This window comes from Podarcis gaigeae (genome assembly GCF_964106915.1).
Source record: "Podarcis gaigeae genome assembly, chromosome: 6".
NCBI lineage: Eukaryota > Metazoa > Chordata > Lepidosauria > Squamata > Lacertidae > Podarcis > Podarcis gaigeae.
The window spans coordinates 56,162,070-56,177,649 of record NC_139682.1 but is presented as its reverse complement, the minus strand read 5'-3'; the positions used below and the strand labels follow the sequence as shown (position 1 = coordinate 56,177,649).

The 15,580-nt window shown below is 38.7% G+C and overlaps 1 protein-coding gene across 2 annotated transcripts in view; it reads left to right on the top strand.

The window, feature by feature from the left end:
• The window catches only part of TUT4 (terminal uridylyl transferase 4), a 33,364-nt gene extending 18,039 nt beyond the window's left edge, over positions 1-15,325 (top strand). For both annotated transcript variants that reach the window (XM_083742593.1, XM_083742594.1), the window contains 17 exons: positions 1,935-2,085; positions 2,597-2,683; positions 3,561-3,664; positions 4,483-4,540; positions 4,634-4,737; positions 5,031-5,120; positions 5,849-5,962; positions 6,826-6,903; positions 7,776-7,953; positions 8,148-8,195; positions 8,280-8,362; positions 9,234-9,349; positions 10,291-10,451; positions 10,953-11,053; positions 12,293-12,836; positions 13,967-14,146; positions 14,822-15,325. In XM_083742593.1, coding sequence (XP_083598719.1) covers positions 1,935-2,085; positions 2,597-2,683; positions 3,561-3,664; positions 4,483-4,540; positions 4,634-4,737; positions 5,031-5,120; positions 5,849-5,962; positions 6,826-6,903; positions 7,776-7,953; positions 8,148-8,195; positions 8,280-8,362; positions 9,234-9,349; positions 10,291-10,451; positions 10,953-11,053; positions 12,293-12,836; positions 13,967-14,146; positions 14,822-14,913 — 2,289 coding nt within the window. In that variant the 3' untranslated portion in view covers positions 14,914-15,325. The remainder of the gene's footprint in view (positions 1-1,934; positions 2,086-2,596; positions 2,684-3,560; positions 3,665-4,482; positions 4,541-4,633; positions 4,738-5,030; positions 5,121-5,848; positions 5,963-6,825; positions 6,904-7,775; positions 7,954-8,147; positions 8,196-8,279; positions 8,363-9,233; positions 9,350-10,290; positions 10,452-10,952; positions 11,054-12,292; positions 12,837-13,966; positions 14,147-14,821) is intronic.
• Positions 15,326-15,580: the final 255 nt, after the last annotated feature.

The following is a 15,580-nucleotide window of genomic DNA, read 5'->3' as shown; positions in this document are numbered from 1 at the left end:
ACTGCAGTGAATCCTAAGAACAGTGAGGAATCTCTTGATGAAAGAAGAATGAATCTGCCTTCATGAAGCTTCAGTCCTTTCTACCAGGCCAGCTTTCTTCAGATAACTAAAGCGCTTATTTTAGAGGCAGAAGGGCTACTTTCTAACATTCTTCCAGAAGCCAAGAGTTGTTGAATTCACAGCAGAGGCTTCATGGATTCTCTGTATTTTCCTTTGGTTTGATGAAATCAAATAATAGTGCTAGAGAGAGTGCCATTGTCTTACCTCTAAAGCACATATTTCTTGAAAAAGTATATTTTAATCTCACTTTCATGTGAACTAGTTTCATTCCTGAACTAGTTTTAAAAAACCACCCACAGTAGATAAAGCCTTTATGTATTGTAGCAACGTTTAGCGTTTTGACCACTGTTCAGAGTTTCTGGAGTTTTTGTGAGCTATTATGAAGTAAGGACTAAAACTCAATGCTATGTAAGTCTTTCACTCCACCCTCAAACTTACATGTGGTTTTTCTCCATCTTTCCCATTCGTTTCTTCTTTCTTGGGCTAGGAACTTGTGCAGTTTGGGTGCAGAGGTAGTAAATATTGAACAGTTTTATCATTGGACAAGGCAGGGGACCCGGGACTAATTGCAGCATTATTTGAACCAACTGAGGAATATGAAATATATATGCAAATTTGCTGCCTTCTTAACATGTGAAACAGGCTTGAAAAGATAGTGACTCCCCTAAAACCGACCAGTGAGCTTGCTGCTTGCATCTTGTACTTTTCCCGTTGGAACATCGTTGTTGTTGTTGTTTAGTTGTTCAATCGTGTCCGACTCTTTGTGACCCCATGGACCAGAGCACGCCAGGCACTCCTGTCTTCCACTGCCTCCCGCAGTTTGGTCAAACTCATGTTCATAGCTTCGAGAACACTGTCCAACCATCTCGTCCTCTGTCGTCCCTTTCACCTTGTGCGCTCAATCTTTCCCAACATCAGGGTCTTTTCCAGGGAGTCTTCTCTTCTCATGAGGTGGCCAAAGTATTGGAGTCTCAGCTTCAGGATCTGTCCTTCCACTCAGGGCTGATTTCCTTAAGAATGGATAGCTTTGATCTTCTTGCAGTCCATGGGACTCTCAAGAGCCTCCTCCAGCACCCTAATTCAATTCTTTGGTGATCAGCCTTCTTTATGGCCCAGCTCTCACTTCCATACATCACTACTGGGAAAACCGTAGCTTTAACCATCGGACCTTTGTCAGTAAGGAGATGTCTCTGCTTTTTAAGATGCTGTCTAGGTTTGTCATTGCTTTTCTCCCAAGAAGCAGGCGTCTTTTAATTTCGTGACTGCTGTCACCATCTGCAGTGATCATGGAACACAAGAAAGTAAAATCTCTCACTGCCTCCATTTCTTCCCCTTCTATTTGCCAAGAGGTGATGGGACCAGTGGCCATGATCTTAGTTTTTTTGATGTTGAGCTTCAGACCATATTTTGCGCTTTCTTCTTTCACCCTCATTAAAAGGTTATTTAATTCCTCCTCACTTTCTGCTATCAAGGTTGTGTCATCTGCATATCTGAGGTTGTTGATATTTCTTCCGGCAATCTTAAGCTTGGGATTCATCCAGCCCAGCCTTTTGCATGATGAATTCTGCACATAAGTTAAATAAGCAGGGAGACAATATACAGCCTTGTCGTACTCCTTTCCCAATTTTGAACCAATCAGTTGTTCCATATCCAGTTCTAACTGTAGCTTCTTGTCCCACATAGAGATTTCTCAGGAGACAGATGAGGTGATCAGGCACTCCCATTTCTTTAAGAACTTGCCATAGTTTGCTGTGGTCGACACAGTCAAATCCATGAAGGAGCTGTTGGAATATGCTGCATATATTTAAGGAAAATAAAACACTTTTTAAAAAATATATTTTAAAATAAAACATTTTTGTTTGTTTCTTCCATAGCCACCAACTATAGTATGCAGTATCTGCAAAAGGGATGGCCATTCCAAAAATGACTGCCCGGAAGATTTTAAGAAAATTGATCTAAAACCACTACCACCAATGACAAGTAGATTTAGAGAAATACTTGATCTAGTATGTAAAAGGTGTTTTGGTAAGTAAAGTTTTGCTATTCTGACCTGGTTGTGAGTACTACTTCAATAGTTAATAATAGGGTACTGAACTCTAACCACATTAATCTGGGATTTTCCCTGCTTAAATCAGTGGAAAGAAGGCATTCTTCTGTGATTGGAAGTAGTGTATACTCATATGTTCTAGTTTACAGTAAGGTCACCAGGATGTTTTAGACTTTGCAGTGGGTTTGGCAAATGTAAGTTTCCAAAGCGTCAAGGAATTGCATGGTTTTGTTAACCAAGGTATCTTTAATAATGGACAGATTTTGCAGGGCCAACACATAAGTTTGTTTCTTCTTTTGCCTTCCTTTCAGGGGTTTAGTCTGATATTTAAGATGATATGGTTGCATCCTAAATGTAAAATACCATCACCAGATGACTTTAATGACTTACAGGGATCAGTAAAATATTCAGTGAGAGAAATGTTTGAGGATATTTAATTCTGACACTTGGATGTTGCTGAATGGCTTACTTAGGTTTTTGTTTGTTTAGATGAATTATCGCCTCCTTTCTCAGAGCAACAAAACCGAGAACAGATTCTGGCAAGTTTGGAAAGATTTATTCGAAAAGAATATAATGGTATGCAACAGGAAACTTTTAAAAACATCCAATTTATTTGTTATTTTGCAGTTGTCCAAGAGAGTTATTTTCTAATTGTATTTCTTTATTACATTGGATACCATCTTTCCTTGCACTTGAGGACAAAACATTATATACACTAATACTCAAACCAATGTTTTATATTATTATAGGAACAATACAAAAAAAGAAGCATTAAAAAAGAAGAATCTAAAATCAATATTGGCAGCAAGTTAATAGAAGATATTAATTTTTGAAGTTAAGTGCATGTGCAATAGTTCCTTCCTCATTTGGATCTTTCCCTGGCAGACAGGTATCTGCAGGCTGAGATTATATATCAGCCAGCTGATGCCAAGGAAAATCTAGTTTGCCATGCCTCATCCTTTAGGAAGATATCCTAAATGTTTTCAGTATGGAGAAGAAGGTTAGAAAAGGAGTTGGCGTCAAGCCCATGACCACAAATGAGAAATTGAGAGAACTGACAAACATATTGAGTAACAATATTAAAACAAGAATCAAGATTTGTACATTAATAGAACTTGAAAAATAGTCTAAAGAAATCAGAAATGTGTTTTTCCTCACATCTTGAATTTATTTATTACTGAAAAGTGATGGAATATATGGGTATTAAAACATGCTTTGTTTGGGGCACTGGAAAAACTATTGTGTCTGGCAGATGTGGCAAGATGACACTTGGGTGGTTATACTGGGTCTGCAATAATTTGAATCATATTGTTTATTTTGTCTTACAAAATGTAGTGGAATATAAATTCAGTTGTTCTTGAATTTTGTGGAAGTTTAAAGTTAATGTACAATCTGTTATATTTTGAATGAGTCTAAAGTTATTATTTAAAAAAACCCTCTTTCTTTTGATCAGACAAGGCCAGGCTGTGCCTGTTTGGCTCTTCAAAAAATGGATTTGGATTTCGTGACAGTGACCTGGATATTTGCATGACACTAGAAGGCCATGAAAATGCAGAGGTATTTTATTGTTGCTTTTATTTTATTTATTCAATTTGTATACTGCCCTTCACCCAAAGATCACTGGGCAGTTCACAGCATTAAAATACTAAATGAGAACACAAAATACATAATACAGTGGTGCCCCAGGTTACAAATGCTTCAGGTTACAAACTCCGCTAACCTGGAAGAGTTACCTCAAGTTGAGAACTTTGCCCCAGGATGAGAATGAAAATCATGTGCCGGCGGTGCAGCGGCAGCAAGAGGCCCCATTAGCGAAAGCACGCCTCTAGTTAAGAACAGTTTCAGGTTAAGAACGGACCTCCGGAACGAATTAAGTTCGTAACTAGAGGTACCACTGTAAAACAGAAACAAAAGGGAAACAAACCAGTAACCCCTCTCCCACAGACACATTTAAAAGGCCTTAGAATTGGCCAAATGCCTGATTATAGATAAGCTTTTTTGCCTGACACCTAAAGATAATGTAATGAAGGCGCCAGGTGAGCCTCCATGGGGAGAGCATTCCACAAATGGGGAGCCACTGCAGAAAAGGCCCATTTCTGTGCTGCCACTCTCCAGATCTCTCATGGGGGAGGCACCCAAAGAAGGGTCTCAGATGATGATGATTGCAGGGTCTGAGTCGGTTCGTATGGGGAGAGGTGGTCCTTGAGATATTGTGTTCCTGAGATGTTTAAACCTGCTCTTTGGAGTTCTTTTTAAAATACATTTTATATAGTTGAAGGAAGATTATTGTAGCATATATGTTCAAAGTACTTGGTTACTCTGAATTCTTTGTGGGAATATGTAGGTAACACAGGCTTTTTATTTATTTCTCCTAGAAATTAAACTGTAAGGAAATTATTGAAAATTTGGCAAAGATTCTTAAGAAGCATCCAGGTATGTGTATGGAACTTTGTGCTGCTTATATGCATTTTTATGTGTTCTTTGGCTAAGGGGAGTATTTCACATCTTGAAACCTTATCTTATCAGGTTTAAGAAATATCCTGCCTATAACAACAGCCAAAGTGCCTATAGTAAAATTTGAGCACAGACGAAGTGGCTTAGAAGGAGATATCAGCTTATACAATACACTGGCAAGTATCATCTTCAGTAAAAGTCGAGATGTTTGGTCAAAAGCTCACCTGTATGTTTCACTCCTTTAAATTCATCAAGAGCTGTTATTCAGAGGGCATAGGGGCCTGCAATTGTTGGGATCCCACACATTGCTTGGAAGTGTGACCTCTTCCTCTGAATTGTTTTTGGCTATGTTTGTGACCTGCCTGAAATTTTGTAAGAATGTAAATATGCATTGTTTTGCAACATTTCTTACATTCAGTCTGCAAATTGAAGTGTGCCTGATACCCAAACCATTGGACTTGTTTTATAGGCACAGCACAACACAAGGATGCTTGCAACATACGCAGCCATTGATCCGAGAGTACAATACTTGGGATACACAATGAAAGTTTTTGCAAAGGTAAATATAAATAATGTGCAACTTTAGCTTATTGCCTTGTGTGCTCAGTGGTTTTTGTCCCCAAAAGGTGATAACAGCTCAAGTGCAACTTGTTTTTTAAATGGTTTTCTGAACAGTTACAATTCTGGAAGCTTATGAAATTTCTGATTTCAAGCAGCGTCTGATATTTTTGCAGAAGCTACTGGTAGTATATATAATCATACTGTCCTATACAGAATTAGGTTTTCAAAGTCCCTGTTGATGGTTGGATTATATCTGTTTGACAGATTACTTGAGCTGCAATAATAGAATGTGGGTTTATATGTTGGCTTTAGAACTAGGTATAGTAAATTAGTGCCCCATTAATCCAAATGAAATCCATAGTTACCAGAATCTAAAGCTGTACTTTAATCCGTAGTAGGATTTTTTCTTTACCTTTTTCCTTGAAGAGCAGACATACATGCCGTGTATGATATTTGAACTCTGATGAGTTTCAAAAGTGGTTTCTAATATAACATGGGTACTGCTGCTTTAGAAGCATGTCCACTGTCATCAGGGGCATGTGGAAGTAGTCACACAAATGAGCACTTTCAGAAATCGTATCCTTGTGCCTGTTTGACTTAGGTTATGTGCATGCCAGAGGTTGACAATATCATTCTCAGAAACGGCAGCATCACAAAATACTTCTTTTCTTTTTTCATTGTTATATCTTGTTAAATGCTCACTATATTCAAAATGTATTTGACCAGCGCTGTGATATTGGAGATGCATCCAGAGGAAGTCTGTCTTCATATGCCTATATCCTAATGGTGTTATACTTCTTACAACAGAGAGATCCACCAGTAATCCCAGTTCTTCAAGAGGTAGGTTTTCAGGAAAATGTGCTTTGGAAGATTGGCTAGAGAATTATGTTTCTTTTCAGTTCATTTTGTATGTGAGGCCAGTTTTGACTCTTGTTTTTTTGGAGAGGAGTTGAAGTTGCAACTGCATATCTCCCATGCCACTTCATGGGTTCTGTCTTATCACACTGAGCCACTCTTCCACTCTTCACACATCACAGGATTCCACTGCAGAAGGAATTAATGTGCTCCTCAATATTAGTTTAAAAGCAGCATACATAATAATTGCACACAAGAGATTGTTTTGCTTTTCAGATGTGAAATATATGTGTGGGCAATCATTGTATTTGATGCTTTGCCTTGAGTAGCATATTAATTCCAATGGAGAAGAACTTTTTATGTCAGAACTTTTATTACCTGTGAAGCTGTTATAAATGAGGAAGAATGTGAGCATTCTCAAGCAAAGTAGTGCACAAAATGTTCTTTATCTTGATTATTTTAAAAAGTTAAAAATGATGAGCTATTGATTTGAACTCCACCCAGCCCTTAACCAAATTGAGGTGTCACAAACAGGTTTAGTGCAAGTCTCCTTTTGAGCATATATGGACTGCATTCCTATCACCACTAAGTAATTTAATAATCATTTGTCTCCCTGCCCCCATTCCCACAATCTGGCATTTCAGATCAAGGAAGGCATGTGTCCCAGCATTGTTTCAGAACTAACTGTTAATGGTTTGCAAATACATCCATCTGGGCCCTAGTAATATTTTCTATGATATTTTCATCCTTTTCAAAAGAGAGAATACTTTCTGATTTTGGATTTGTTCATTACCCCCTCCTCCCCCACCCCACCCCATTTTCTGCCTTTATTCTTCATGATGTTTTAGATATTTGATGGACAACAGATCCCTCAGAGAATGGTTGATGGATGGAATGCTTTCTTCTTTGATGATACTGAAGAACTGGTAATGTTCTAATTCTGGAATAGTAATTGAGTTCTTAGGTGTAGTAGTATTATATCACAAGTACATATACATACTTAATTATTATTTTTATAAGACCACCAGCAATATATTTGGCATTGCACAAATGAAAAACAAAACACCTTTCTGCAGAATCTGTTGGACAAGGGAACGGTAAAGAAATGAAGAGCTGAAAGTCTCAGAAGTACAAAATTAGATAGTGGCAGCAAGAGCTTTAAAAAGTTATAGAATTAGCATTTTGGCAACTGTTAAACAGGAAATGTGCCACTTTGGTTTTTGGTTACAGAAATAGCACAGGGCTATTTTTATTGCCAATCCCAGCATTCACCTTCAGCAAAACTGTTTGTAAGACTCTTCTACAAACAAATTTAACTTGTTGTATCCAGCTCATGTGTTCTGGTTTTCAGAGACATCTGTTTGCTACTGAGAATAGGATGCTTGACTAGACATGTCTGTGGTTTCATCCAGCAAGGTTTTTCTTATGCTCTCATGCCTATTTACTCCTGATGATCACTAGTAAGCAAGATGCTCAGTCAACATATAGTGCAAAATGGAAGTGGGCTAGTCTTCTCTTTTCAATGCTTCTTATATCCAGTGAATTATCTGCCTCTGCAATGAGCACATTAAGAGAGGAAGTAGCCTTACCTGAACTTTCACAGGTAGAGAGTTTCCTATGAATGTAAAAGATGCTTTTATTCCTTTTCCCTGCTACCACATAGATGTACGTTCAGGATGGCCCAGCTTTGCAATAGATAGATGCCACATACTTCACAATGTGTTACTATGGAACCATCCCAAACTTAAAAGTATTATGTTCACAATAAAGTACTTTATCTGCTATAACTTTTATACAGAAAAACCGTTTACCTTCTCTTGGGAAAAACACAGAATCACTGGGAGAACTCTGGTTAGGGTTACTGCGATTTTACACTGAAGAGTTTGACTTCAAAGAATATGTCATCAGCATTCGTCAGAAGAAGCTGTTAACCACATTTGAGAAACAGTGGACGTCCAAATGCATCGCCATTGAAGGTACTTATGGAATATCTAACATAAAGGATATATCCCCCTGAAAGAATTTCTCACTTATAAGTGAACTTCTATTAATGTTAGTGAAAATGTTACTTGCCTGTCTTACACCAGCAGTATTTGTTAACAGCAAAATTAAGTGCTGTTGGAATTTTCCCCCCTGCTCCTTTAATACTGTGTTTATTTCTTCTGTTCAGATCCTTTTGACTTGAATCATAACCTGGGTGCAGGAGTATCCAGAAAAAGTAAGACTTGAAAAATGTTCTATTCAGTGTTAATAAATTTCTAAAGTGACACTTCTTTAATTGCTTTTTTCTCTCCTTTCACAGTGACCAATTTCATAATGAAGGCATTAATCAATGGGAGAAAATTATTTGGTACTCCTTTCTATCCGGTGCTGGGAAGAGAAGCTGTAAGTTTTCTTATTTTGTAACTTGTACTTTACTGCTGTGGTCACAAAGTACCTTTATTGCAGTTCTATGGGTCCTTTTGAGTACATGTAATTTAATTTCATAATTGGTTTAGTGATCTTGGTCATAATTGTTAATCAGTAGGACTGAAAACTCAAGGCTTAACAGTTAGGTCTTAAAAGAACCCTAAAATATCAAGTTGGTTCTTTTACTTCCAAGATATATTACTTACATTTTGTGTATGTTTGTATTGGTGTTGAACAAACAACAGCAGGATATGAGAACTTCCACTTTTAGGACTGTGTTTAACACAGTTTCTCACAGCTTATCTTGCATAAACATGCAAGCATACACTGAATGTCTTACTCTTGGGCTCAGTTCTAATGAACTGTTGCTCCTCCTTTCCTCCCTCTCTGTCCTTCTTCCAGACACTTGAATTTCAAGTCATGTACCTCAGACAAATAGCTAAAACTCATGCATTCAATCCCAGGCTGCTAGTCAACAGTTGAGAATAGTGTAGAGTAAATGCTATCTTAGTTCCTCGTGACCACAATGATTAGGTTTTGCAAAACTTGAAAGTTTGTATTTAGTTGGTTTGTTAGGGTAAAACATATTGCTTTTTTCACTTACTTTGTATTTCTTGGAAAAATAAGGCTATAAAAAACACTGTCTGGTATTATTACAAATATATTTTACAAGACTGTAAATATGAAAATATCAACCTTGTCTTTTGCCTTTTCTTCTTAATGAATGCCTTACTTAGTGAGATATGCAACTGCTGTTTCTCCCTCCTTTCCCCCCTGTTCCCCATTTCTCTTCAAAGAAAGTGAATACAGAGAGCTTGTAGGTAATAGCTTGTTTTCCCCCTTGTAGGAGTACTTTTTCAACTCTAAAGTATTGACTGATGGAGAACTGGCACCCAACGACAGGTGCTGCCGTGTCTGTGGCAAAATTGGTCATTACATGAAGGACTGCCCCAAAAAAAGGAGGTTGGGAAAATAAACACATGAGCTAGTTTAATTTTTTTTATGCTGAATGCAAGAAAAGAGGAGAAAATAATTTCGTTTGCCTCAAGGAATGCACCTTACTCTCTTAAATTTTCTTTCAAAAACTGTTTTTAAGAAAATCACTTTATCTTTCCAATGAAGGAACGCATAACTAGGCAGAGGAGTTGGTGTAAAACAGTGCTAAGTATTCTAGTGAATTACTTACCACTTGTGTATTTTTTCCTGTGTTTTCATGAACAATACCATAAATGTTTTGTGTTTTGAAGGGCAAGTGCAGTGGCTACTTGCCTATGATAAAGCAAAGGGTATGGGAGGAACCATGTATGGCAATTCAGAGCTGAGGTTAACTTGAGGGACCATTTGGGTCCTGTAGGCTTTGGATGAAATAGCAGCAAACAGTACATCTCATGTTTCCTCAGCTTACTGAGCAGTAAAAACTTCCTTTGCACCATGCTGCAGTGGGTGGGAAGGGGTTGGATTATGCCCTGCTGACCTGCACTGGATTCTGACTGCCAAATGACACCTGCATCACTTTCCTTTTCTGCCCACTGCTTTGGTAGGTGGAAGACCCTATGATGGGATCTCACAGTGGCAGCTAACAAAAAGACCAGAAACATAGCTTTCTGGGTTCTGGGCTAAGCCAGCCAGAAATCCATTGCAACCCAAGCCAGCCCTGAGCCATCATGGGCAGTGTGTGCACCAGCTTCAGACAGGTGCAACCATTATCCTGCCCCCCACCTTCTGCCCAGCTGGAACATGCAGCAGCTCTGTAAAGCCACTGCCATGTTTTGGATGATGCGATTATCAGTTTTTTGTCCACACAGGGACATTGAAATGAATCTTAAGGCTTTGGCTGCCTTTTTGAAAGTCACACAGCTTCAAGGATACTTTTAAGAAATGCTTTCATACCTGTCCCCATTTAGAGTGAAGAAAAAGGAGAATGAGAGAGATGATGAAAAGGAAGTCAAGGAAGAAGACAGAGAGACTAGAGAAAAGAGATGTTTTATCTGTGGCGATGTGGGACACGTTAGAAGGGATTGTCCGGAATTTAAACAGTCAAGACAAAGAAGCAACGGTGCTCTCGGTAATGGAGCTTACTTCTGAGTAGATATGCATAGCACTGCACTGTTTGTCCTTTATTCCAGCCTTGCTACCCATGGTCCAGCCAGTGGAATTGTTTGCATTCCTACTGACTGATGCAGGATTTGCCTCCTATTCTTTAACTCTCTGGTTTTCAGCTGGTGGGTTGAGACACATTAGTGGGCCATAGCCTGATCCAAGGTGGGTCATAACAGGAGCAACACCACCATATGGTAAAATATTAAGAAATGAGTCTCAAAATGCATGTTTGGGTTAAAAGTAGGTCCTTGGTCTGAAAAGGTTGAAGATATCTGGTCTAACCCTATTCACAGGAGCCAATATTGTCTTCCTTGGACCTCTCTGGCAGAGGACATAGTTGCAATAGGTACAGCAAATAAAGTTTTGGCTGCATAAATAATTTTATTTACACATATCATTGCTTTGGACCACAGCCTGTTGGTTTCTTAATCTGTATTAAACACATTCTTTACACTTTATCACTTAGGGACTCAGTTAGTCCGAAGCCTTGTAAACACTCAGCAAGTAACTGGATCAATTCAACAGCAAGTGGAAAGACCCTTACGTGCTAGACAGACATCAGAATGTGTAAGTTTCATTTGATTCGGTATTTCTGAATTAAATTTTATATAAGAAATCAATTTCAATTGTGTAAGTAATATAACAGTAATGCTTGTGAAGTATACTGCTGTAAAAAGGCCTCTGTAGAGTTCAGAAGTACAGATTCTTGCATATTTAAGGATTGAGGCAACAATTTAGAGCAAATGGAAGAGCCAATGAATTAAGATGCTATTGGTGACTGAAAATTAGTAGGACATTTTTAAAGTTACATGTTTTATTCCAGTGAGAGTTCAAGTGACTGTTTATCAGTGGTAGGGCTTGTTCTACAGAATGATTTTGTTCAGATGATAGTACCTTGCTTTAATAACCAAAATCTTTGGCCACACACAGTCCCTTTGTATGACCAAGGAAACAACTTAGGAAATTAACCATAATTTCTGGTTTTATGAACCAGCAAACTATGGTTAAGAGCTTTTGAACAAGTCAAAATATAAAGCCAACTTCAAACTATATCTTAGATTGTTCTGAAGTTTGTAACTATAGTTCCCTGATTCAGATGAACTGTAAAATTGAAGTTGCAGGTAGGTAGGCGTGTTGGTCTGCCGTAGTTGAAACAAAATAAAAAAAATCCTTCCAGTAGCACCTTAGAGACCAACTAAGTTTGTTATTGGTATGCACACAAAAGCTCATACCAATAACAAACTTAGTTGGTCTTGAAGGTGCTACTGGAAGGATTTTTTTTATTTTGTAAAATTGAAGTTAACAAAAATGTCCTGGATTGTTTGCTCCCCCAATGAAGTGAAGAACAAACAACAAAGCTTGTTCATATATTATGTTAAGGTCATCTGAACTCTCCGAGTGAATATGGTGAATCTGCTGTCAGTTAAACCTTATACTTTAACTCAGGCTTCCTCAAACTCGGCCCTCCAGATGTTTTTGGCCTACAACTCCCATGATCCCTAGCTAGCAGGACCAGTGGTCAGGGATGATCGGAATTGTATTCTCAAAAATCATCTGGAGGGGCGAGGTTGAGGAAGCCTGCTTTAACTAAACTTGCAGTCATGAAGAATTTAGTTCTTCATAAAAAGTCCTCACAATGGATAGTCCAGCCCTATATGTAGCCTATCTCAACTCAAAGACAGTAGTTGAGTAAACCTAGAGCTCAAGACACTCCTTTGTGAAGACTTTTTAGCATTAAGTGCTTAAATGGAACACTTAACTAACTCATGAACTAATACGAACTACATCCTTTTTTCCCCTCTCCAGTCTGATTCGCGTCAGTCATCTTACTCTCCACAGCCTCAGCAATTTACTCAGAATTCCTCTCCACCAACCTCCATTAACCAGACTCAGCCACAACCAATATCCCAGTCTAAGCATGCTCTGCAGCCCCAGCAAGGGGCACAACCACCCCACCAGGTCCAGCTGCCTTTGTTTAACTTTCCCCAATCTCCCCCAGGTCAGTATGCCACCTTGCCTAACCTGGGACTATTTCAGATGCACCCTCACCACCACCACCACCATCACCACCACCACCAAATCCAACTTCCTAACACCTCGTGGCCTGTTATTCACTCTGCACCGGGTAATCCTCCTCCTCACGCGGCAAATGTTCCTTTTTCTGTGAGGGCTGGCAGTAGCAGCAGCCCGCCCAATAACCAGAGCAGCGTAAGCCTGAATGATCCCAGTATCATCTTTGCACAGCCTGCTGCCAGGCCTGTAGGAATCCCCAGCAGTACTCATGAGGGACACTGGCACAACCCTGTGACTCTAAGCTCACTGGTGAACAATGGCACGGTGGGGAACTCAGGTAACTCTCCTGTCTCCTGTTTTGTACAAATACTGACTGTTTCTTTGCTTAACGTTTCTGAACCTGTTCATTCTGACTGTGCTGTATATTCTGGGGTGCAGATGAGGAACCTTTTAGGAAAAAGATGAATTGCCGTGTATTTGCTTAGGCTACATAAAAAGTGGGTTGGGTTTGGGAGGCTATTTTCATAGCATTTGACAAGTTATTTAAAGAGATAATAGTTTGAGCTTTCTATCAAGAAACTTTGATTCCAAATCTGAACTTCAATAGGGATGGGCTTCAAAGAGTTCTGTGCAGAACTTCTGCCCCGTTTCCTTTTGAGCTGCATCCCCTTGTGCTGCGTTTAATACTGTGCTTCAGGAGCAGCTTGAGGTGTGTGTGTTAAGGAAAAGGACCTCAGTGTATGAGCAGAACATTAAGTACAGCCCTTTGGATCCCATCCAAGCTAATAAGAAACCCTGCACCACCTTTCCTTAAAAGATCAGTGTATTTTGAGGCTCAGTTTGAGCCAGGGCCAGAAACTAGCTTTCAGTGCTAGGACCTCAAAAAATGAATGGTAATAAAAGCGCCTCTGAGTAATAGAGTACCTGTCCTTTGCCCCTGCAGAACCGCAACTTTATCACCATCACTTAGTGAATAATGTAAAATGGAGCAGATTGTCTCCTGTTGGTTTTACATGACTCTTTAATTTTAATTTTTAATTAAATTTATATTCCACCCTATACCCGCAGATCTTCAAGTGCTTCTATTGTATTTCTTATCCATGTATGCATATTTAAGATTGCTTTCTGCATGCAGAAGGGAACTACGTATTATAGCACCATGAGCTCTTGCAGCTCAGCAGCAATGGATACTTTTAGTCTATTCATGGCTCCTTGGGTCCAAAATCATCTTGTACAAGCAGAAAGGCACTTCCACAGGGGAGCCCTTCTAAATTCTTCTGATTTCCCTTTCCTAGTGCCGCTGCCCATGTCCAATCCCATGCTGTTCCAGAGGGCCCAAAAATAAAATTAAGTAAAGAGAAACATAATTTTAAAAAATACTCTTACTGCTGTGCATTTTGCTTTGCAGGTTGGTGATTTCAAATACAGTAATCTTTTATCTCCTTTTCATTTTTGAATGAAAACTAGATCAGGGCTTCCCAGGACAGTTTGGTAAAGCGAACCCTCCTCCTCCTCCTGTTCCTTGGGACCATGGCACCCCAGCCCATTTTCCTCTCCTGCGAGGGACGTGGCCTTACAATATTTCTCCGAACTACATGCAGCAGGGAAATGCCAGCTATCCATTGAATAAACCTTTCTACCCTCAAGGTAGTATCTTCATGAAGCAACTTTCTCACCTTTCTGCTATTATTTTTATTGGTTTTGGTTTTAGTTGTTGTGATAAGAACAGGTCTCCTAGGAACAGCTGTTGTGCTAGTGCAATGCCATACTGGGCTCTCACTCAAAAGATCTTTTCTAGGTTGCTTGTCTATAAAAAGCTGCAGTCTTTTCTGAATTTACCTGTGTATATCAACTGTCAATGTATCTGTATAACAACCACTTCCACTCCAATTCTTTGCTGTGCACTGTCTGTTCTCTGCCTGTTTAATAGGAAAATAATTCATTGGTTTAACTAAATGTGAACCTGCTTGTGCAAGTAGATATCCCAGATACCAAGCTTTAGGGGCGTCTTATGAAGCTCCTACCTTGAGGTGGAAAACCTGTGGTCCCCTAACTCACATCACCCTTGAGGATCGGCCATGTTGGCTGAGGGTGATGGGAGTTTGCATCCAACAATATCTGGAGAACCACTGTTCTTTCACCCTTGCATTTTTTTGTTCCATCTTGATAGTCATGCCTCGGTCCACAAGTATTTCAGCCTATTTCTTTTCCATAAGTGCCCCTTTCTGCTGTTAAACTTGCAGGAATTTAAAAACTCAACCTAAATGTTAAATTGGATTTGGATAGTTTTTGCTAAAATAATTGTAACCTATTTTCTTTCAGCTGGCTTACTGATGCAGAACAACCAGCGGTTTTCACTTCTGTCCCAAGGACACCCACATTTGAACATGAATTTCATTCAGCAGAAAAAATGAAGTTTAATTAAGGGGATGGGAAGAAATCAGGTTCTGGATTCAAATCTTATTGCAACATGTTTAGATAAGAGATTATTTAAAACTGTTTTTAACTGTATCATTTGTACATAGATATAAAATATAGTTTTTACCAGTATCACAAGAAGTGATACAAATGTCATCTATTTTATTACCCTATTTTTAAGGGGAACTGTGTTTTATTTTATCTTGATAAACTGTAAAGAGAGTTTTTAAAATTAAGTTGTTAATTTCTATTAGCTTTATCATACTTTGGTTCAGACTTTATATCTATTGTTCTAAAAAGAAATTAGAAAGGGATTTCATGTGTTAAAGATTGTCATTTCTTTACAGAACAATGTAGTGCCAAAAACTTTTTAAAAGGAAAAAAATAAAATTGCAAAATTAGAAATCATAAGTAGAATTTTTCATTTGTATACACAGCTGGATTCTGTTAAGCCTTTTTAAAGTACTGCAGACTAGGGTGAAATAGTATCTTGGACTCCATATAATTGGCATCTAAATATATAAACTCCACAAAGTTTTACAAGTCTTCATATAGTGTTGGTGAGCATTTATCCAAAAAAGAAAGGAAGCCTCATGCTTGTGAAACTCATATATTTCCCCTTTGAAATTCCTGTGCAATTAGATTACAGTGGTGCCTCGCAAG